The sequence below is a fragment of the Lathamus discolor genome, chromosome 3, assembly GCF_037157495.1.
Source record: "Lathamus discolor isolate bLatDis1 chromosome 3, bLatDis1.hap1, whole genome shotgun sequence".
NCBI classification, from domain to species: Eukaryota; Metazoa; Chordata; class Aves; order Psittaciformes; family Psittacidae; genus Lathamus; species Lathamus discolor.
In genome coordinates, this window is record NC_088886.1 from 129,495,667 (window position 1) to 129,520,328 (window position 24,662).

General features: G+C 42.7%; 1 protein-coding gene across 1 annotated transcript in view; it reads right to left on the reverse strand.

The window, feature by feature from the left end:
- Window positions 1-923, reverse strand: part of EIF3F (eukaryotic translation initiation factor 3 subunit F) — a 4,777-nt gene extending 3,854 nt beyond the window's left edge. The window contains exons 1-3 of the mRNA XM_065671744.1: window positions 616-923; window positions 470-540; window positions 195-274 (exon numbers count right to left, since the gene is read on the reverse strand). Coding sequence (XP_065527816.1) covers window positions 195-274; window positions 470-540; window positions 616-898 — 434 coding nt within the window. The 5' untranslated portion in view covers window positions 899-923. The remainder of the gene's footprint in view (window positions 1-194; window positions 275-469; window positions 541-615) is intronic.
- Between the last annotated feature and the right edge of the window lie 23,739 nt (window positions 924-24,662).

A 24,662-nucleotide genomic window follows, 5' to 3' on the forward strand; every position in this document is an offset into this window, starting at 1 on the left:
CATCCCCAACACCATCTCTTCCTCTTGTGAGCTGCAAAAGCTTTACAACTGATTCTATAACAAGAGTTGCAAGATCTTACTGTCACAAGCATTAGTGCTTCTGCTTCTCAACCTGTGACAAGGAGAATGATGTATTTCAATTAGTTAAGGGACCAACAGAACTGCTTGCATGTTCTTGCAGAAGGAGAACTTACCAGCCCAAGATGATCTCGTTAGGAGACACCTTCTTGTGCAACTCGTACATGTTTTTGGCAAATTCCATATCGACTGCCACCTAAGAAACGGGACAGGCCCAAGTCAGATGGCTACAGGGATGCTGAGCCCTTACCCCTTAACGGCGGACAACACGGCTATAAGCCCTCACGCCGCCATCAGGGGCGGCACACGGGCAGCACACACCCCCGCTCCCCAGCAATCGCCGAGAGACCCACTGCCCGCTCTACAGCCCGGGCTGTCCCGCACTCCGTACCTCATCTTCGGACTCGTTGTGAGGGACGGAGAAGCAGTTAGTGACCTCCACCGAGTGTTTGTCCACAGTCCCTGCGGGAGGGCAGCACGGTTAGAGGGGCACCGTGGGGGAGCTGGGCTGCTCTCCCCGCTGTCGGCGGCTCTTACCCAGCAGCGTCCCGATGACCCGCGCCGCGCCCTCGTTGCGCCGCTCGAAGCTGTCCACGATGGAGGCGAGCACGACCGGGTGCAGCCGCACCACGCGGCCGCCGGGGAACGGGCCCGAGAGCGCGGCCGACAGCGGCGTGGCCGGCGGCGGCGGTGCTGGAGTGGCAGGCGGGAGCGGCGCGGCAGTAGGGGGAGCGTTTCCCGTCGGTGTGGTGGGCGCCGGCGTCGGACTCTGCGCCGGAGCCGCCGCGGGAGGAGCTGGCGCGGGAGCTGTCGCCGCCATTTTGCAACAGAGAAGGGGGGGGGGGGGTCACGCCGGCAGTAATTGGCTGATCTGAAAGCCTGTCACGCAGCGTTGCCTTTCTATTGGGGAAAAGGTTGTGCTAAGGCCCTCCTGCCATCTGTTAGCCAATCTGGGGAGAGCGATGAGGGAAGACGCTCCGGTTGGAGGAAGAGCGCGGTGCCGGTGACTGAAGTTCAGTCTCATTCACGCCCTCTAGGGGCCGGAAAGTTTCTCAATGGGGTTCTCAAGTTCCTCACCTCCCTGCGTGCCTGCTCTCGCTGCCTATTGGCTAGCATGGCCTCTGCCGGGGCGGGAGGGTATATGTATTGGCTGTGGCGCTGCTGTTCGCCCCGGTGGTGGCGACGGGAAGAGAGGGTTTGTGTATGTCTATAGTACCGACCATTCACCCGCGCGCTTGCTCGCTCGGACGAGCAGCAGGGAGTCCTGCTGGAGGCAGGCTGAGCCGGCCCGGATGTTTCAGAGCTCCCTGTGCCCTTCCAGGCCCTGCCATCTCGGCGGCCTTAGGGGTGCTTGTGTATCCAAGGGCTTGCTTTAGCTGGTTGTGTGTTTGTGGCACGTGCCTGGTTATGCTTCAGATCCGTGTTGCCGCCAGCTGTGGGTGAATGCTGAGGTGTTTGGGTGATGATAGTATGCTTCTGGTCACAGGGCTGTTGCAGCCCCCTTGGCCTGCTTGGGGTGAGGGTAGAGACCCTAGCTCTTGTCCGGCTGCCTTACAGCTGTATAGTGTGTGATGAACATAACAGCCTTCAGACACGCCACCAAGTGGCCACCATAGGGAAGAAGATTAGCCGGTAATGCTGTGTGTGAGTGTCGCGGTTCAAACCGAGTCACACAGCTCATCCATTCGCTCCCCCCCTCCTTTTCTCCCTCTTTCTTTCCTTCCCGCCCCCCCCCCCCCCCCCCCCACCTCCCCGCTCCCGGAGGGATGGGGAGGAGAATCGAGAGAATGTAACTCCCATGGATTGAGATAAGAACAGCTGAGTAACTAAGGTATAACACAAATCACTGCTGCTACCACCAATGATAATAATGATAAGAGAAAATAGCAAGAGAAGAGAATACAATACCACCGCCAAACGAGTTCAACCCCCCCAGACAGAGCCTTCCGGGTAACTCCCAGTTACCTCCCTGGGCATGACGTGCTGTGGTATGGAATACCTCTTTGGCTAGTTTGGGTCAGGTGTCCTGTCTCTGCTTCCTCCCAGCCTCCCCTCATCCCTGGCAGAGCATGAGACTCACAAAGTCCTTGATCAGAGTAAACATTACTTAGCAACAACTAAAAACATTGGTGTTATCAATTCTGTTCCCAGGCTGAAAGTCAAAACACAGCGCTGCACCAGCTACTAAGGAGAAAAACTGACTGCTACTGCTGAACCCAGGACAGTGAGGGATTCGCAACCCTTCCGGTATTGGGCCTGTAAGGCAGGGAAGTGCTGTTAGCCGTGCTTTCCAGGCCTTTGTAGTGTGAAAGAGTAACTGCATGCCAAGTAACACAGAGAGCAAATGCTGGCTACCTCTATGCAAGGTTTAAGGGTTACCCAACAAATGACTTCTTTGATATAATTTGCCTGTTACTTATAGTTCCTCATGTTTTTGTGCTCAAGCAACAAACCTGTGTAGGTGGGGACAGGTATGGCTGCAGAATGAAGCATGTATGCTTTTGATAACTGCTAAGGAGACTCCATTCTTTTGGATCTCCCTTGTCCCTTTCTTGGCTGTATATTTGCAGGTGGAGCTGTATACCAACAGGAGTAGCAACATGGTAACAGATTTACTTCTAATTCTCTTAGTTCAAGAACTGATTATCATAGTTTTTAATGTTAGTTTGACAAACTTTTAAGGGAGAATTTCAGGTATCATTGAAATGGTAGGACAAGGAGTAATGGGATAGAACTTAAATGGGTGGTTCAGGTTAGATGTAAGGAAGAAGCTCTTTATTGTGAGGGTGGTGAGGCACTGGAACAGGCTGCCCAAGGAAGCTGTGAATGCTTCATCCCTGGCAATGTTCGAGGTAAGGTTGGAGAGAGCCTTGAGCAACACAGTCTAGTGTGAGGAGTCCCTGCCCATGGGGTTTGGAACTAGATGATCTTAAGGTCCTTTCCAATCCTAACTATTCTATGATTCTATGTTTTGGAATTTTTCATCTCAAGCTGTTCTTTTCCCACAAGTAAACTGTTTGTGTATGTGTGATTACAAATATATAAACACTGAAAAATCTAGAAGTCTCACCACCTGATAAAATGCTTAGTTTCATGAAACTATGACAGCCAGAAACCACATCAGTTCTCTGGCACCACTTTGTCTGCGAGGTGGCTGTTTGAATAATTGAGAACATTTCCAGGAGTAGCAAAGTACAGGGGTGGTTACTGCCTCAGGTGTAATCATCTTTACTCTCTTACAGATCCACTTTGGGCTCCTGACACACTTTCCCATATTTGGATTACCAGTTTAAAGTAATTTTAACATACAAAACCTGATTTTATTGCTTGGTGGCTTTTGGAGTTTTTTCTGCCTTTCAGCTGAGGAGTGAATGTCATCAGTTGATAAGCAGTTTTAACTCAGTCAGTAAAGACAGGTTCCTAAGTATAAAAGGAGCAGCTCACTAAAGATAATACATTCTGCCCATGTGCTACCAATTTGCTGCTTTTATATAAATGGGGAACGCTTGTCAAAGCTACAAAGGAGAGCTAGTGATTGTGAACAAGAACAGATTTTATCTCTTCATAAAAGCACTTCCTAGTCTGTGTACCAGTAAAAACTGGTTCTCCTATTCTTAGGCTTTCACTGTTCAGCCTTCATTTCTTGTAAGTGTGCCTAGGTCAAATTGCATAAAGCTTTAAAATGCTTCTGTTCCTGGAGCTTTGATGTGTCATTGAGAAGTCTAATGTGTGAGGTGTTTTCATTAGAGAGCAGCTGTTTGATCTTGTTCTTGTTTGCATCAAACTTTCCTTGGTGCTTAATTTGACATAGTCAGCTGTAGGTTCAGGTGAAGCAAGCAAGGCTCTTTAAGACCTGCCCATTACACTTTTATGTTGCCACTTTAAAAATTGGCAAACTTAAAGCTGCAGTTGTACTTCAAAACTGGCAACTGTGAAAACCTTCTCATACGTTGACATAAAGCTGCTGGGGAGAATGCCAGGGGGGCTATAAATGTGAGTAAAAATTGATAGCCTGTATCTCAAGAGTCAAAGATCAGTAGCTGTCTCGCACAAAACCCATTTCATATAAAGATTGTATAGATCTAACAACAATAAAATTAATTGTGTGCTAGTACTTGGAGCGGATGTGTCGAAGCCACAAAACTGCTCTTCCTTGCTGAAAGACTACACACAAAAAAAAAAAAAAAAAAAAGAGACTTTAATAATTGATACTTTCATAGAATCATAGAATAGTTAGGGTTGGAAGGGACCTTAAGATCATCAAGTTCCAGCCCCCCTGCCATGGGCAGGGACACCTCACACTAAACCATGTCACCCAAAGCTCTGTCCAACCTGGCCTTGAACATTGCCAGGGATGGAGCATTCACAGCTTCTTTGGCCAATCCATTCCAGTGCCTCACCACCCTCACAGTAAAGAACTTCCTCCTTACATCCAATCTAAACTTCCCCTGTTTAAGTTTTAACCCGTTACCCCTTGTCCTATCACTACAGTCCCTAATGAAGAGTCCCTCCCCAGCATCCCTATAGGCCCCCTCCAGATACTGGAAGGCTGCTAGGAGGTCTCCACGCAGTCTTCTCTTCTCCAGGCTGAACAGCCCCAACTTTCTCATCCTATCTTCACACAGGAGGTGCTCCAGTCCCCTGATCATCCTCGTGGCCCTCCTCACAAAATATCAGTTTATGTTTAGAGTAGGGTAGTTACCAGTCACCTATTAATGGTGCCTGTTGTTGGAAACTTAGTGTCTGTCTAGTGAGATGATTAAGATGTTCAGATACTACCTCATTACAGTAAAATCTGCCTAGAGGAGAATCAGAAGACACATTTGCATGTGAACATGGATCAGTGTTGTACCTCAGGCTTTCTGATCTTAATTGCTTGGTTTCCCTGCGTCGGGTTTTGTATGATTTCTCTCTATAGTCCTTATGTGTGACTGAGTCATCATTATTGTGTTTGCTGTCATGTCAGCTGCATTTTCACAGATGAGGTATAATTTCTGTATCAGTAGCTATCTTTTCATTGTACTTATATTACTGGAAGCAACATCATCTCTTGCTCTGAGAAAAAAATTCATTGCATTACAGGTAACATAAAATAGTTACAATTTATTTGATTCATCATTTCAGGACATGACTTTATCTGCTTAGTTTCATGGGATTGAATCTGACTTTTTATTCTGTTATTGTAAGTTCATTACCATGCCTGGAATTTCGAGACTGGGTCTCCAGCCTTCATCATGCTCACAGAGCTCTCTCTTTACCTTCTCTCAATCCAGTTACCAGAACTTGTGCTGCCTACTGGGTTTTTCAGAATCAATATGTTCTGTCTTCTATCCAGGGCTTTTAAATGACGTAGACATGGACAATAATTTCAGATTTTGGTTTCTTGGTTTGTTTGGGGTTTGTGTCTGCCCCCCTCTAGTATTAGTTCCCTTATTTGGTCTTAATGGAATGTCTTAGATACTCATCTGCTTCTCATGCATTTGGGATTGCCAGTAGATGAAAGGCACTTGGTGGCAGCAGCCAATTCTGAGTGTAATGAGTCAGCTGATTCAGCTTCATTCCTTTAGCAGGAGGCATCCAAGCCCTTCCCTGATTTTGTGTGATATTCTGTAGACTACCTTAATTATCAGAGAAATAACACTGACACATGGGACCACTCAGGTAATGCTTAGAGTGAAAATCCAAATACTACCTAAAAATAATGAGGCATAGTTTTAACTGCATGCCACACTGATAAAAGAATATACCTTCTCTAAAGTTAGAGTGGCAATGGAAGTCATCATTAGGTGTTAAAAAAATAGGATATTAAGGGCTGCTGTGTACTTTTTAGTCAATATGTGAAAATACAGAGATCCAAACTAATTGCCTCAGACAAGTATTGAAAATTTTAAATTGTCAAAATGTCCCAAAACTACTTACTTGGCTGTTCATGAATCTCAATGTACCAGTTCCATTGCTTCTGATTACCAGTGAGAGATCTGTCTAAAAAGAGAGAAAGTGACTTGCATTTAAAAGCTGTGGCAAAGGCATTTTGATCTAAAAGGCAGATTTCTGTTGCTGCAGTACTGTACCTTCTCCAGTTTCAGTGGAAGCGTATCAGTAACAACTTGGAACAGGATTTTCCTGAAGAGAGGGTAGGCTTTGTGCTTTTCTTCCTCTTTGCAATTCAGTGCCTAATGTTGGGATCAATGGCTAACTGCTTTTATTCCAAATGCTGATAGGATATCCTGAAACAGCCTTCTGTTGTCTCATACGGTGCCTCTTCCCCAGTGTGTACAATTAGATGTTCATCCTTTTTTCCCCCAGATGAGTTTGAAAATGCTAGCCCTAATATCCTATATAAAAGCAATAGTGCATTTTATTATAAAGATCTGCATCACATTTATATATAGAAAATGGTGAATGAACTCCTAAAAGCCCTCATGGAACTTATACTGTGAGGATACACACTTGGCTAGATGGTGTTTGGAAGTTTATTTCAGCTGTTTTCAGGGCCAGGTCAAGATGATTTAATTATTTGATTATTAAGTCAATATGGGTAAAAAGGTAATCCGCCATACATGCTTGCCTGGTTTTTAGTACTGGCCGCTCAAATAATAATGGAAAAGCTTAGCAAGGCGTAATCCCTGAAGTTCAGGCTGGACGTGAGGAAGAAACTTTTTATAATGAGGGTGGTAAACCACTGGAACAGGTTGCCCAGAGAAGTGGTAGATGTGCCATGCCCTGCAGACATACAGGACCAGGCTGGATGGAGCTCTGAACAACCAGATCTAGTTGAAGATGTCCCTTCTCGTTGTAGGGATGTTGAACTAGAATGACCTTTGAAGGTTCCATCCAACCCAAACCAGTCTGTGATAATACAACTGTTGTACCACAGCTTGTTGGGAAAAAAACAGGAATATTTAACAGCTATGCCCCAGCTTACATGCACACATTACAAACATTTGCATAAAGAGAGCTGTTGCCAGACATCACTAGAGAAGACCCGCTGCTTTTTGGACTAATTGTGCATGAGGTAGTTTCGTCATTTTATGTATTTAAAGATTAATCACTTATGTTGTGCAGATCACCGTGAACGTTTCAGGTACACAGATAGAAAGACACGAGAGGCAGAATCCTACATGCGGTGTATCAACGTCTAGGGCGCGGAAGGGCCCGGTCCTGGGGGTGCTGCGGCGGCGCCTCCCCGCGAGGAGGCGGCAGGCGCGCGCGGTTCGCGCCGGGAAACGCGCGCCATCCCTCCGGGAATCATTGCCTTGATACCGGCGCCGTGCTTAGCCGAGTTTGCTGACTACTGCCCAGAGATGCGATTTTATTTTCCTCCGATACTAAAGCAATTAGATGGCCGTGAATACAAACCGCATCCTTTGTAATCACTTAATGCCAATTAATTAGTGACTTATTTCTGCCTGGATTGAAGCACCATTAGTGGGAATTTGTGCACAGTACTTTTCCCACCAGTATTTATTATGTGTATTTGACTTGCCAATTTCTTCAGTTAATAAAATTAAGGTAGAATCAATGAGGTGGAATTCATTGATTTTTACCTTAATTCTTCCGTGCCATTTCGTATAAGAATAGTAAGAGAGATTGAATTACGGATGTGCAATCCTAAAATGCGTTGTACAACCCCACATTTTACTGAAATATATGGTACTGAAAGGTGTTTTGTGTCTGATGAAAGCACAAACTCTCCAAGCACTCAGGATGTTCTTGCTGCTTGATTTATGATTGTGATTGTTTTCTGCTTTTGACTCAAATCATGTTCACAGTCAGCTTTCAAGTGAGAGGCATTTTATATACTACTTGTACTTAAGATGGAATGTGCTTGCACTGACCTAGCAAAGCAGTTAGGTGCAATACGTTGCAAGATCAAACATTGTGTCATTATAATACTTCTTCCTGCCTACCCCATGCAGTGAGAAATGAAGAAAACCTGCCTGTGACTCCTGGCTGTTGGGTTGGTTTTTTTGTTTTTTTTTTTTTTCCTAAGGGAGTATGAGGCAGAAATGTGGCAGCGCTGCTGTCCTTTCTGTGTAATCAGCTGGAATAAGTAACTTCTGGCAGGCAGCCTTTACACAGTGTCCCTTTGTCTGGTAACTTGCTGCTACTGTGCTTGACTTAAAAGCATTTGTAACAGAGCAGTGCTCTGTCCTTGAATACCTACTGACATCCAAATAAAATGAGGTGTAATGTCACTGATAGCAGATAAGTATGAAAAATCTTGTGCAAGCAAATTTCAAGTATTAAAAATTTTTAACACTTGTAACAGCTAATATATTCGTGTGCTGTTTGTTGGGAAAATAATCTCTTCTCCCAGTCCCTTGTTCTTGTACAATCACTCTACAGCTTTATTTCTCTTGTCACAAAGCATGTCCTTTCCTTGGTGTCCTTTACAGCATGGGTTAAAGTCACCACTTTCCATACATTTTAGCCCAGACCAGAATTGCTTATGTGCCCGAAAGCTTTGAATGAGACCTTTGAGACTGACACTATTAGCTATGTCACTCAGGACAATTATTTGCTTCAGTGTCTTGAGATGGAGTCTGCATGCAGAAGTGAAGCAGCTAGACTGAAAAATACATATTTAATTTGATGGTGTAGGGAGCCTGCTGAGAGATAGAATGGCAAAAAATGTTGTTTTGTGAAATGTTCTATGTGTCTCAGTGTTGTCTGTCCCTTCACAGCTCTGTGCTTTGTCCAGTATGAGGCAACTGCATCATGATGTGTTGGATGAATAAGTAGGCAATGATAGAGAAGGTAAAAAAATAATAATTTACATAGAGAAATGAGAACTGAAAGGAAGTGCGGTAATAAAATCTAGGTGATGGTTTCCGTGTAGGAGCATGGGAGACCTGAAGGCCCATCACATTTCTATTAATGGCATCTTGGGCAATGCTAACACAAGTCATCCATACAACTGAAGTAATGATAGAAACTTGCTTTGGGTAGTGTTTTAGCTCTTTCAGTGTGAAGTGTTTTAGCTCTTTCAATGTGAAGTGTTTGAGAACTAGATAGTATTCCTCTCCTATCTGGCCATTTACTTTGGGGAAGTAATTTAACATTTAGATCTTAGTTATTCTCTTCTGCAAAGTATGACTAATGGTATTGTAGTGGCTAGGTTTGTGTATAGGACATGCACAGATGGTCTACTGAGGAAAGGCAGGAAAGACCTTACCCTTTAAGGAAACAGTTTTGAAAGAAAACTGAAGAGTAAATTTCCTGACTCAGAGACTCTGCAATTTGAAGAGGGAGGAAGTGCCTAAGTGGGAGCCTGAGAAGGAGAACAGTAACTGTCTTTGCACTGTTTTCCAATAATAAAGGGAAATAATTCTTTAGCTGAGGTGAGTTCATGCTGTTAAGACCTCAGGTGTAGCAGCAAAATTTGATTGTATTTTATATCAAACCTGCTAGTCGTCAAATTTGGACTATACTATAGTATTCGCAAGGACTGCTTTTGCTAGATGCTGTCCTAACCAATCTGTAGATTTGTAATACTCCAAGCGGTGACATATAAATTCACCTTCTATTTTTTGTTTGCCAATTGGCCTTTCTGTATCAGAAAGGATAATACAGCATTGGCTGAGTGATCTGCATAGGGCTGGTTGGATGGGTCTGAACAAATAAAGAATTGATTCCAAGCTGCCCAGTACTCCAGCTGAATCACAAGCCTTTACAGCCATGCTCAACTTCAGTTATTGTGGCAGATAGGGGAGTACACAACACAAGTAGCTGCTCAGGTGAGATTTTCAGTCCCTTCTGAAAAGTCAACTTTCTCTTTGTAGCTACAACTTCACGGCTAATTCATTTCATCTATTGTAATTTGACCTGAAAGGTTCAGAATTTCCAGAGCTGTTTTTAGATGTTCTGGAGATTTTCTGTTCTAATTCTCTCAAACATTTGAGATTTGCCATTTACTAATCTGAATTATTCTGACTTGCACCCTTTTCCATCTTGTTTCGTGTTTTGGTGTTTTATTTTGTGGGTTTTTTGGTTGGTTTTTTTTTTTGGTTGGGTTTTTTCATTTAAATAAAAAGAGATTTTCTGTTCTAATTCTCTCAAACATTTGGGATTTGCCATTTACTAATCTGAATTATTCTGACTTGCACCCTTTTCCATCTTGTTTCGTGTTTTGGTGTTTTATTTTGTGGGTTTTTTTTGGGTTTTTTTTTGGTTGGGTTTTTTTCATTGAAATAAAAAGAGCTGGTCCAGCAGTGAAATATCATCCCAGTCATTTGTTTCCATAGCTGCCAGCAAGGCAGCCATCTGCTAATGGCAAAAGTTATGTGAGAGATCCCTCACCATGCCCACTCATCTTCTCTTAGCTAGCTCTGTCTAGAAAGCTTTCTTTTACGTTTGCTGCCCTTTGAAGTCTACACTGGATTCCGTCTGTCTCTGAAAACACTGTAAGACTTTTCTCCCAGATCGTTCTGGTTTTAGGCATTTTTTCTTAACAAATATTAATAAATCACCAAATTTTTAAACGTGCCAGTATCTTACACTTCATCTGTATACACCTTGGGATATTCTGTAGAGTTCATTAACAGAATGATCGGGTTAGTAAGTACATCTTATCTTAAAGACAGTGAAATTCACCTTTTGTATGTTTATGCCTTGTCCCAGTTTAGCAAACCTGATAAGTAAAACCCTTCCTCATTTCTGAAATATTTTTGAATGGTAGGAGAAACCTACCCAGAAAAAGACCTTGTTTTGTCTTCATTGTAAGAAGCCTCCCAATGGCTTTAAAAGATAAGAATATGTAGGTGTTGCAGCCTTACTATTCAGTTTTTATTCCTCTTATACCTCATTTAATGTTTTAAAAATTAGGTAGCCAAAAATTTACTGGGTGATACTTTCCTAATAATTTCTGTTCCAGGGACACAAGCATGGGTGGTGTTTCCATAGTCTATCATTTTCTGTCTTGGGTGATTGTCCATTATTTGGAGCCTGGACTCCTCATGTCCTCTCTGTGGTTAATGGTAAGAGAAGTACCTCTAGAAGGCAATTCAGTCACCTTGCTAAAGTCTAATATATAGGCTTTATATTAATTAATACCTCTTAAGGTAATTGTCACTCTGAGTACTGATTGTACAGGGAGTCTGCAGAGCCTAGATATCTAACGTAAGCATCTAATCTGCTTAATGCAAACCATCTGAATGCAGCCCTAACCTGTGAAAACAGGATGACAACATGAAGTAAAGAACTTAGGTGGCATTGGCTTGTGATAGTGCTGGCCAGCAGTGGAGTAGTTGAAATCTGAGTGTTTGTGAATAAAAGAGAGGCTGGACTAACAACTTACTTTTCTGTTCTTGCTTCTGCACTCTAATAACTACTTCATTAATGCATTCTAGCTCATTCTGAGCGTGCCAGCCCCTGTGGCTTCAAATATCTCTAAAATTTATTAGAAACAGAAGAACAGGAATTAAAGACTCATTTTAGGGGTAGTGCACCATCTCTCCAGCAAAATAAAAGTCTACAGCATTGCACTTTGGAAACTTATGCTTTCAGAGTCATAGAGGTTAAGAGCTTAGGTGTACATTGTGCCTCCTGGAACTGAGTCAAATTTTACCTCAGTCCATGCAGTGTCTGTATTGGCTGATGTGGTGTTCAGATATATCTAGTCTGTAAGAAACACTAAACTTGGGGCCATAGATAAAATATTGGTCATCAGTATGTAGCTTAGAGTCTTTCTGCATCAGAGTAAGATATGGATGATAACACCCCCTTGCTTTACAGGAGAATTATGGAAACAGCTATTTTAGTCTATTAGAATCTTGGGTATTATGTCCTGGGAGATGTATGAGTAATGTAGAAAAATAGAGGGAGTGTAAAAAAGCTTCTCTGTATTTCTTCTGGAAAACATTTCTGAAACTGGCAGTCTGCAACCTTTCAGCAGTGTTTAAATTCACTCTCTTGAAAAGCATCTTGCTCTCTGTGGTAGTCTGCCGTTTCCCTCTTTGAAATCAACTAGTAGAACCCCAGAGGGTTTCACAAACAGCTGACCATTAAACACAGTCAGGAACAAAGATCAATTGAAAGCACATTTAGATTTAAGCTTCCTGGCCTGCTTTTAATTTCTTCAAATCAGCATTGGGAGTTATTGCTGTGGTCAGTCTCAACTTCTATTTTTCAATGGCTTATTCATATAAACAATCAACTTTAGGGATGCCTAACTGCCTTTTTGTTGTTGTTTTAATTTATTTTTATATACATCTTCAAAATATTCCCAAAGTTATCAAAGAATTATGGTTTAAAATGCAGAAAACGTTAACTAGAAACACATTATTGGAAAGAGAACTTTATTTATGAGTCTAGAGGAAGCTTGAGAGAAAGAATATGGGTCATGGTACCTTAAAGCTTTGGTAGCTTTCTTGAGTCTGGGATCTGGATTTGTGGCAGTCTTGATTATTGTTTCTGTTCTGAGGGAGCTATACAGGCACAAAAGGATGTACAGCTCCAAAGAGTTGGCAGTTGAGATGGAACTCAGGAATAGTCAGTGGTTGGGCTGAGCTTACTTATGCCTTGGAACTGGAGGGGAATCCTAAATGTAGTTTGTAGCAACCTCAGGGCATCAAAATGACTGAAGCACCTGAAGTTCTGCCCATGGCTATTCTGAGTCTGGAACCCTTTCTCTGTGTAAGGTGCCATGCTAGTGTATTGCCACCAAAAATGTGATGCCAAACACATTGTTTTGTTGCAAGTCTTGCAATAATTGCTGGATTTGGATTTGGGACTTGCTTTTCTTTTTATGGTTTTAATTCTCAATGTTACAAAAGAAAATTATGACCATAGGAATGCTGTATTAAGCAAATATATTTTGTCAATATGCAAAAGCGTTCACCCACTTTCACAGATTTGGGGATTGTTATATAGTATGAATGTTGAAAGCTGATGGCAATATAGCATCACTGTCAAGATGAAAATAATAATTAAAATACAAAAATACATATGTTTGTGTTGAATGCGTTAGAACAAATATATCGGCAAATACATTGCAATGCAGACACACTCAAAATAGTTTAGGTATGAGAAGTGCTAAGGCCATGTTAGTACAGCAGCCTCCCTGGACTAATACACCCTTCACTCAATTTTTGTGCTATATTATTTCCCACACCCCAGCTAACTTGCTCAGGTACCACAGCTATCACTGTATGGTGATGTTTGTAATGCAGGCATATAACTTCACAGAGGGACAAATGCATGGGGACAGACAAAGAACATCCCCAGCAGAGATTTCAGGCTCTGAGTAGATATACTGTATCTTTTTAAAGGAATAGCATTAGTGATACCTTCAATATACAACAGGGTATTAATTGTAAATAATGGTATCCTAGAGCCAGCTAATGGTATTTGCAGGGTGGTTTCCCTAAAAAGCAGATGTCGGACATATGGTAAAAAATGATCAGTCTTGCCACCATCTACAGCAAGTCTGAGTGCTGTGGGGAAAAAGGTAGTGTCTGGAACATACTTCTCATTTCCTGGGGAGACTTGTACTTTTTTACGAGTATACGAAGGCTCACAGAAATATATAAGTTGTTGGTTAAGAATTGTAGAGCTGCTGATGGTTGCCTACAGCAAATTGGCAAATTTGCTTGTTACCTTTTGGTAACAAAACAAATTTGTTTGTTACCTGTAAATCAGCATATGTGCTTGTTACCTTTGGGTCACTCTAAATCCTGTAATAGAACTCTCCAAAGGTGATGAGGCTGCATGCTAACGGAGCTTTGCAGAAGCCTTTTTTTAGGCTTCTTTGCTTCTCTTTTTATTCCTTGTGTTTGAAAACTTTTGTATGCCTTTTTTCAGTCTGCTTTGTCATAGCAGCTCTCTGTGCTATTGTGTTGCACGTCAATAGCATTGAACAGAGTATTTCGGTATTCTTCAACTAAAAACTAGTTTGCTATTCTGTTGGTACTGAGATACTCAAAACAAATATCACTGCCTGTGTAGATAGTGACTTGTAGCGTAGTCTAGTATTTAACAGGGCTTGTGTAACGTACTGTTCAGTCTTTATCATCTTTGTTCAGCATTGGAACTAGAATTGTATTTCCTGTGCAATAGCAAGCCTTTCCTAAGACATAGTTCTCACCATGGGTTCATAACAGTACTGATTTCAATGTATCTTGATTGTGGCTAAACACATTTGTTTTGTCAGCTGAAGTCAAATTACAGGACACATTCTATGCAAATAGAACATGGTACTTAATCGTTTTAAGTGGTACATCCAGTTTGTGTTACCACAGAAGTTCTTGTTTCTGGGTAGAACTTTTTCAGAGGCCCAAAACTGCTCCATTAGAATGAAATCTTTGGTTTACATTTTCCTTTAATCAAATGCAAACCAGAGCTTCCAGGGATTGTAAGGAATTGTAATAATGTTTCAAGTTCAAGTTGGCTCTTTTGCAGCCCATCAAAAGAAGTTGTCCTTGACAAAAACAATATTTTAAATATCTGCTCACAAGCACTGGAGCCAAAAAGTTGCTATTTCATTTGGCAAAATACCTTCCCAAGAACAGGACTGAGACCTGAAGCTGAGCCAAAATAAGCTCTAACAAATGCTTAGACTAGAAAGCACTAGACTGACTGGTTAAAATTGTTGAAAGAGTATACAGGGAAAGGGAAGGGCAGCTAACTAGTTCTGCTTCTGAGTTGGTGTGTGGTCAAACTGCATCCCTTCTGTCCTAGTGGTCTGCCAGCTAGAGGACCTATCTCATTTGTCTGCCACCTCACTTCAGCTTCTGGGCTTTAATCCATTTCTTGCTGTGAGTACTGCTGTAGTCAACAATAGACCTTCTTTGTTCATGATAATTGAGGAATCTAATCTTGTCCTTTTCTAATACACTCTGTTTAGTTCAAATAGTGAAAACTGTTTGGACCAAGAGGCTCCCCTGTGGCCTTCCCTTCACATTTTTCCTTCCACTTCTAATACTTGAGCTTGGGAAAGAAAAAAAAAAAAAGACAAAACAAAAAATGAGCCCACAACTTTCAGATACCAATGTGATTTGAAGATTGCAAAAGCTGTGCTCCTAGGATGACTGAGGTTGATCTAATTGGCCACACAGTTCTTCTTTCCTTACCATTTGCTGGTTCTGGCCTTTATCTGTCCCCATATAATGCTGTCTTTGCTCTCAGATCTGTCAAGAAAGTGAATAACTTTTGTGGTGTCTTTTCTGTTAATGTGAAGAAGGCGTGTGGGACTCTGAGGCAAGGACAAAGCCGGACTGTGGTGGTTAGCAGTTGGATTGGATCAGGTTGTTGTGAAAGTACAGCCTGATGATGCTGTTCTATGATAGTTTCTGTGAAACTGCAGCTTAAATACTTGGTCATTCTCCAGATCTTGGCAGTGAGAGAAAGTGAGGACAAACAAGCTCAACAGCTTTCCTGAGGTACAGAGATGCCTGATCCATAACCAGAACTGAAGTCCTGCGTTCTTAAGTCAGACTGTAATCACAGATATTACGAAGTTATAAGCAGCTAATTGCTGCTCTTCTGGAAATGGTCAGACAGTCTAGATGACTTTGTTCAAGTTAAGAAATAGCAAGCATCAGTGCTTAAGGGAAAAACTAAATAAATACTGGTTGTGCTTCCGCACAGGTTGGGATAGATTCTTATCTTATTGACTTTGATGCATGCCTGGAGTAGGCATTTTGTTTGGTGTAACTGATAGCAGGGTGTCTTGTGAAATTAAAATTTTCTAGAGCTTGAGGCAGAGAGGAGAGCAAGTAGCAAGGATACCAAACCTGTTCATAAATCTCTAAATTCAAAGAAGTAGGTATTTGTTTGTGTATGTGGCTTTGTTTGTTTAGACTGTCTTTGACACTGGGTTTCTTCCCTAGGCAAAATTCGAAAGGAGCTTCACCTAAGCTGCTCCTGTGATGACTGTTCCCATGGAAATAGCACAATATAACTGATGCTCCTTTGCATAAACTCCAGTATTGCTGAATCCAAGGACCAGGTAATCTCATTCCATAACTGTAACTCCTAACATCTGAAATTCAGGATCCCAGTAGAGAATAGTGGTGGGAGAAAGATTGTTTAAAAAAAAAATGAAAAAAATGTGGGTGTCCCCCACTCACACACTTAAAATTAGCCAGCATATGCTTTCTCAGAAGCGAGCTGTGCTGCGATATATAACAAAGATAACATTAGCGGCAAAAAAGTACTCATAATGAACAGGAGATATCCTTTGGAAGGTGTTGGTTCACATTGATGTCAATATCTTTTATTGGACAAAGGGGATTCCAAAAGCAGTGACAAGAACTTGTCACGACCTGGTAAATTACTACCCTGATATTGCCCAATGAAGTGCTATGAGCATGGTCATAGGCCGCAAAGCTCTTGGGAAGTTAGAACCCAGGGGAAGCCACTGAAAATGTAAACTTGACTAAGAACATCTGACTCTCTCTAGAAGCCTGACTTTGCATTAAACGTGTACCAGCAATGTGTTACCAAGGGTGCAATACCAGAAAAGTCTATTTCCCAGTATTTCCTAGGGGTCACTTTGGCCATGTCATGAACAAGGTTGCTGTGCTGCAGACTGGGTGGTTTGTATGGCTTGGCTAGAGCTGCCTTTGGGGGACAGTTGAGCTTTGATTTGCTCACTGGTCCAGACCTTGTGAGGTCTGGTAGAAGAGGCAGCTTTCTCTATCCTGTATTTAAAGAAACCTTAGTGTGTTGCTCTAAAGAACTGGGATGTTGGCTTCAGCTCCAAGCTAATGAAACCGTAGCAACATGCCATGGGATGTAGCAGCTGACAGACTGTGTATCAAGAATTGTTCAGTTTCTGCGAAAGTGGGAAGAAACCTCCAATACCTGACTTTAAAGAACTCCTGCAAATTTGGCTAAGACCCTGCATTTAGTAGTGAGGGGTCTAGGACATATATAAGCTATGCACATGCCATCTAGCAAAAGCTCAGATGTGCTTGTTTTAACGCAGTATAAGGAATTGTATCTTCACAGAGGGACTAAGCATAGTCTGAAACCAGTTGTCTCTCTATAAGCATAGACAGAGTCACAAAAAGAAAGACATGCTGATCATGGCTAGAAAGTACCATGTAAAAAAATGGTGGCTCAAGGAGTGGGCATGTTATTCTCTGTGGTGGGAATGAATTGTCATTTGGGGTGGGTTTTGGATTTTTTTTCTGGTTGTTGTTTTTGTTGTTGTTTGGTTTGGTTTGGTTTTGTCTGGGTTGACCTCAGGTTGTATTTTTATTCTGTTACAAGAATCAGTGACTTGTAAGCCAAAGATACCATCTTTTAAATGATGGAGTTTTCCTCTCCATTTAATCTCTGACATTTTGAAACACTTCAACAAACCTAAATTATTGAGGTTAACTTCTCTTGAGTGTTTGTGGGGATTTCAAGTGCTACCCTTAAGAAACCATTTGCAATGCCCCAAACACTTACTGATGCTCTACAAAACCAAATTGCAAGCAGTGTTCATTCCCGAGCATTATGAACTTGCAGTATTTCTGGCTAATCAGAAATCTTAGTTCAAGTTTATCCCAACTCAGAATAAAACCACTGCTTGCAGTAATCTTCAAATCAGAAATTTTTACATGTCCCCTTGGAAATGGCAGTTGCTGATTCAAATCACCTGCTTGGTTAGTACACAATGAAGTGTTGAGCAAGGCAGAACAGCTGATTAGAATCTGGAAGCTTTGAGGGCTCTAGCCCAGAGCTTCTGCTTTGGGAGAAGGACTATTGGAAGCCCAGGAAGTCTGTGTTTTGCCTTGAGTTCTTTAGTCTTTAGGTTACCTTAGAAAAGAAGCCTTAAAGCCCATACTGTCTGTAGTTCTGGTTAGTGTGCTAGATTACTAGACTAATGAGACTAGACTAGAAATTAAAGGAGATAGGGCTTGAATGAATTTGTTTTCTTTTTAATTTTTGACCAGGTCTACCAGTGAGGTCCTACCTGCTGTGTGGCTCAACTGGTGAAACAGAAATATTGTTTGTACATAGAACATAGAACTGTAACAATGTGTTGCACTGTCCAAAAAGGTAACAAGAATCTGCTGGTTTTGTTTGTTTTGTTGGGTTTTTTTGTTTGGTTTTCCCTGCCAAATTCATAGATTTCAGTGAGTTGAGGCTCTTTTTTTGCGTCATATCTGTATTCCAGCTCTAATGGTGTATCTCCTGTGTGTGTTTTTACTTGAAGAGGTACCTGGGTTTCTCAGTCCCGAGACTGGATTGAAATTTAGCACAGAAAAGCACATTAGAAACTGCAGAAGAATTAAATACAATAATGCCCCTGACTTGGGATGCATGCTTGTATTGGCAATCTGTGATCCAGTTCTACTCTCTGATTTGGTGTGTGGTCGGGAGTGAGAAGGGTGAGGACACTGCATAAACAAAGGGTTGTTTTGCTATTGCGGCTCATAGCAAGGCAGGGTGTGCTTACAAAGACTAGTTTGACACAAATGCAACCCACTTGTTTCTCAGATAAACAGAAGCTAGTAGTAAATGTGCCTATAAGCATTTTTTCTGGTTACCTTAATGCAATTTATGTCTGTAAGCGGGAGTTACCTACATAAGGTTAGCTGTTGTGTTGTGAATAGGACAATGTGTTTTAAGGTAGTGAAGGCCTTAGTTCAGTACCAGCTGATCTTTCCAACCAACAACAAAGTTTCAGCTGCTTTTGGTTGATCTAAGACTTGCTCCTTTTATGAAAACTGGTTGTGCTTGGAAGTCTCCAAACTCTTACTTCTGAAGTTTCCTGTTTCAATATAAGGCTTACTCATCCTCATTTGAATCTTCTAAAACATTGGACAGGCTCTTCAACATGTTCCTTGAGCACTAATTCCATCAAAGGTGTACAAGTGTTATCTATGTAAAATTGCATGTGTGTTTTCATGAAAAGCTGGCTGTGTGAATACAACAGAGCAAAGCAAGTGAATAAGAACTACCCTGTTTGGTTGTTTGGAGTTTACAGGCCAGCACTCTTGTTTCCAGTAATGCATACTTGCAGTTCCTTCTTGACCATTGCAAAGGCTGGGAAGATACTCTGCACCCTGAAGGTGTCTTCCCAAAGGCATAAAAAAAGCTATCTATCTAAATCACCAAAATTAATAGGAAATAACAAGTTCCTCTGTATGTCATCTGTGGCCTTTTTAAACAGGGATGCCAGCTTGAGGACTGGCTCCATGAACATCTGAAGAATTAATAGATCCACCCTCAATCCAAACATCTCTGGGTGGTTCTCCTCTGCTCAGAGGAAGGGAACCAATTCCAGGAGCACACCCCCCAATCTGTTATGCAACTTGATCATGCAGGCATTCAAAGCATTTCCCGTAGGTAATCTTGATGTTTTCACCTCCCTAAAGAGACCAAACTCTTTGCCTCCACTTTGAACTCTGGCTTCCTTCTCTACGTGTCAGGAAGGGCAATAGGAGTGGCATCTAATGTCTTCTGCAAAGCACTGTGGAACACCATAGTGTGTGGCACTGTTAAGTATCCCTTCTTGTGGAACCTTGTAGTAGACAGCGGCACACAGCGCTGGCAGATGTAGTAATAAGCCAGAGGCATCAAGAAGTCTGATCATGCTAGTAATATAGATAGCAGTAGCCTGGAGAACATTAAGAAGGACTACAGAGCCCTGGGAGAGGTGGTTAGGGGCTCTGAAGCTCAGATAGTCTTTTCATCAATTCTCCAGGATAAAGGGGAGGACCCTAAAAAGGCTAGGCAGATTTGCTAGGTTAATGAATGGTTTAAACAGTGGTGCTATAGTCAGGGGTTGGGGTATTTAGAACATGGGACTTGATTTGGGAGGCCAGGTCTACTGGAGGCTTGTAGAGCTGCTCTGACTAGGGGAAGAGAGGTTTTGGTAGGAGGCTTGCCAGGCTGGTTAAGAGAGCTTTAAACTAGCTGTGTTGGGGGAGGGGAGGGCATCACTCCATCCCAACACTCCCGGTCAGTTGCTAGCACCTATAATAAATGCTCGGAGCAATGTAGAGATATTCGAACCACTCCAGCCAATGAGCTGGCTTCATTTGGAACTCGGCTCAGATGCCTCTCTGCCGAGGCATCATAGTATTGGGAACAAACAAGAAGAATTATAGATGTGTGCACGTCTACGGGGATATGATATAATAGGCATCACAGAAACATGGTGGGATGGCTCCTATGACTGGAATGTTGGAATGGAAGGTTACAGGCTCTTTAGAAAAGACAGGCCTGGCAGACGGGGGGAGGAGTTGCTACTTATGTTAGGGATAGGCTGGAGAGTATGGAACTCTGTCTTGGGGACGGGTGAGCAGTCAACAGAGAGTTTGTGGGTCAGGGTTAAAGGGAGAACAGCAAGGGGGGACATTACTGTGGGGATCTGCTACAGACCACCTGATGAAGAGGACTCTGTGGATGAAGCGCTCTATAGACAGATAGGAACAGCCTCATGCCCACAGGCCCTTGTCCTGAGAGGGGACTTCAGCCACCCTGGTATCTGTTGGAGGGATGGTACAGCCTGGCACAAGCAATCCAGGAGGTTCCTCGATTGTGTAGAAAACAACTTCCTTCTGCAAGTAATAGGGGAGCCGACAAGGAGAGTTGCCATGCTTGACCTCGCGCTAACCAACAGGGAAGGGCTAGTTGGAAATGTGATGCTCCAGGGCAGGCTTGGTTGCAGCGATCATGAGATGGACGAGTTCGAGATCCTCAGGACAGTGAGAAGAGCATGCAGCAAGCTCACTGCCCTGGACTTCAAGAGAGCAGACTTTGGGCCTCTTCAGGAACCTGCTTAGTAAGGTTCCATGGGATATAGCCCTAGAGGGCAGGGGGACCCAAGACTCTTGGTTGATATTCAAGGATCACCTGCTACAAGCTCAGGAGTGTTGTGTCCCGACTACAAGGGAGTGCAGCAGGAGGGCCAGGAGACCTCCTTGGGTGGATAAGGAGCTGCTGAGGAAACTTAGAGGGGAAAAAAGAGGCTTATAAAAGGTGGAAGCAAAGACAAGCGGCCTGGGAAGAGTACAGGAATGTTGTCTGGGAAGCTAGGGAACAGGTTTGGAAAGCTAAAGCCCAGTTAGAACTCAACTTGGCTAGGGATGTGAAAGATAACAGGAAGGGATTCTATAGGTACATTGCAAATAAAAGATAGACTAGGGAAAACATGGGTGCCGTCTGGAAGCTATCAGGAGAACTGGCTACCCTGGACTTGGAGAAGACTGAGGTTCTGAATGACTTCTTCGCCTCGATCTTCACTGGCAAAGGCTCTGACCACACCACCCAAGTCTTGGAAGGCAGATGCAGGGACTGTGAGAATTAACATGCTGGGCCCACTGTAGGATCTGGTTCGAGACCATCTTAAGAACCTGAATGTGCACAAGTCCATGGAACCTGATGAAATCCATCCACAGGTCCTGAAGGAGCTGGCGAATGAAGTTGCTAAGCCACTGGCCATCATATTTGAAAAATCATGGCAGTCAGGTGAAGTTCCCGATGACTGGAAAAAGGGAAATATAACCCCCATTTTCAAGAAGGGGAAAATGGAAGACCTGGGGAATTACAGACCAGTCAGTCTCACCTCTGTGCCTGGCAAAATCTTGGAGTAGATTCTCCTGGAAGGCATGCTAAGGCACATGAAAAACAACGAGGTGCTTGGTGACAGCCAGCATGGCTTCACTAAGGGGAAATCCTGCCTGACCAATTTGGTGGCCTTCTGTGATGGGGCTACGGAACTGATGGACAGGGGTAGGGCAGCTGACATCATCTACCTGGACTTGTGCAAAGCCTTCGACATTGTCCCGCATGACATCCTTGTCTCTAAATTGGAGAGACATCAATTTGATAGATGAACCACTCGGTGGATAAAGAACTGGCTGGATGGCCGCACACAAAGAGTTGTGGTCAATGGTTCAGTGTCCAGCTGGAGACCGGTAACGAGTGGTGTCCCTCAGAGATCGGTGTTGGGACCAGTCTCGTTCAACATCTTTGTGAGTGACATGGACAGTGGGATTGAGCGTGCCCTCAGGAATTTTGCTGATGACACCAAGCTGTGTAGTTCGGTTGATATGCTGGAGGGAAGGGATGCCATCCAGAGGAACCTCGACACGCTTGTGAGGTGGGCTGATGCCAACCTTATGAAGTTTAACCACGCCAAGTGCAAGGTCCTACACCTGAGTCTGAGCAATCCCAGGCACAGCTACAGGTTGGGCAGAGAAGAGATTCAGGGCAGCCCTGGGAAAGAAGGACTTGGAGGTGTTGGTAAGATGAGAAACTTCACATGAGCCAGCATGTATCCTGGGCTGCATCAAAAGGAGTGTGACCAGCAGGTCGAAGGAGGTGATCCTGCCCCTCTACTCTGCTCTTGTGAGACCTCACTTGGAGTATTGTGTGCAGTTCTGGTGTCCTTGACATAAAAAAGACATGGAACTGTTGGAACAAGTGCAGAGGAGGGCCACGAGGATGTTCAGGGGACTGGAGCACCTCCCGTATGAAGATAGGCTGAGAAAGCTGTGTCTGTTCAGCCTGGGGAAGAGGAAGCTGCGTGGAGACCTCATAGCAGCCTTCCAGTATCTGAAGGGGGGCTATAGGGATGCTGGGGAGGGACTTTTCATCAGGGACTGTAGTGACAGGACAAGGGGTAACGAATTGCAGGCACTTGAAAGTATTTAGGCAGATCTTCAAAACCTCACCATGTGTTTGAGACCAATAGTCAGCTCAGTGGGCCTCATTCTTGCTGAAACAATATTTGATACTAACAAAAATCAATACCTGAGGGCATTTAAGCTAAGAACACAACTATGACAGTAGAAAGGATGTTGCTGTCTGTCAACTTTGTATGTACAGTGCAATTGATTTGAGGATGTATATTGTAATTTTGCTTCCTAGTAGGCCATTTCTCTTCTTAAGATGGAGAAGGGTCAAAAGAGTTTCCTGGACATCTGTGGGGCTAGAAGCAAGCTGGAAGTTGGAGGACGTGTGTCTGCTCTAATGGATAGCTGAGGTAGCACTGGTGGAGCTAGTGTTAAGACATCAAAATGAAGCATTCTGGGGATTTGTCTATGAATGTTTGAATATATCTGTTGAGAAAGCTTTCTGCTTGGTTTCAGGAGGCCCAGGTGCTGAGGAAAAAGCAAAAGAAAAGAGATGAAAGAACTTGTAACCAAGATTGCTTGTGCTGGATTCTGTATTAACAGCAGGATTCAGTCTCTATTGGGAATCTTCACAGCAAGAAGGTGAATCTGTGAAGAAGGAAACAATCAAAGCTACAACATGGAGGTATGAGAGAATGCTTGACATAGCTAAAAAATGTTAAGTTGGTCTTAGTGTATCTATTTGCTAAGTCCTCTATAAGAATTCTTGCTGCTCCTCAAAAAATTCTACCTCTGTCAAACCATTTCTGTATGCAGGAAAGCATTGTGTTTATTGCTTTGTGAAGAATTATCTTGGGTTCCCTACAGACTTGTAAACCAAGTACAAGCTAAATCTTATGCTTGTGAGAAAAAGTGTTTGGAAGCTTGAAGTTAGGCTTCCCACTCCTTCAAATTATGGCCACAGAAGCTGGTTCTGTTGCTTGTTACTAGATAACCATGGTATCCAAACTACTTAGTTAGTCTTGTTACCCCTATAGACAGACTGCTCTGTTACCAGGTGATGTTAGACTGGAGAAGGGAAGTGTCTGGCAAAACAATTTGAAAATTGTTTTGATTTAAATATTCAGATCTGACCACCAACTTCTTGTGATTATGTTGTAACCATGTATCTTTATTTCCTGTCTATACAATGTGGCAAATACTTTCTTCTTCCCATCATATATAAAATTATATGCTTTTTAGGACAGTGACTTTTCAGTTCAGCTCAGAGGACCCTTTTTGACTCTTAAGTGCTGCCATCAATAAAATTATCTTAAATCTTTGGCCACTGGCTTGTTATCCAAGCCAAGCAGCATGATCAGAGTTGACACTTGCAGAGACCATATACAGAATGAGCTCTTGGTGTAAAGCAAAGTGCTATTTCATGCTATTCTTGATATGCTCTAAATGCTATTAAGATATTTCTGTTTGGTTTTAGTTTGTTGTTGTGATCGTTGTTTCATCTGATCTTTTTTTCAAGGGTGGGAAGAAGGATGTTTTCTTTATTGTGTGCTTCTTCATTGAGTACGCTCTTGCATTAGCAAGTAAAAATACAATGAAAATTAAGAGCCTGTCTGGTCTAGCTCAAGTTTGTCTGGAGTACACCTCAAGTGTGCTGTTCTGGAAATGCAATTTCTACTGGCATGAATTAACAGGCTTCCGAAAAATAACAGTGTTACAGAGAATATACAGTTCTGTTTTGACATTGAATAAATCTAGCATTATATATTTGTCTGAAAGATAACTGATGAAATTAAAGTAGCTCAATACCATTTCCAGCTGAAAAAATACAGCTTTTATACTGCATAGCCCTTGGGAAGCTTAGATTTGTGGGTTTTGGATCAAATTACTTTCCAGAGTTGAAGACCACTTTGAAATTTTGGATTCTCTTTGTCGAGTTTAATGTGTGATCAAAAGGGCAAATTTGTTACGTAGGTTTCCTGTGGCTGCTGTTTCAGAATTTGTTGGTAGGAGTTCTTTGAAGAATCAGTTCAGTATAATTTGTTGGAAATAATCTAGTGT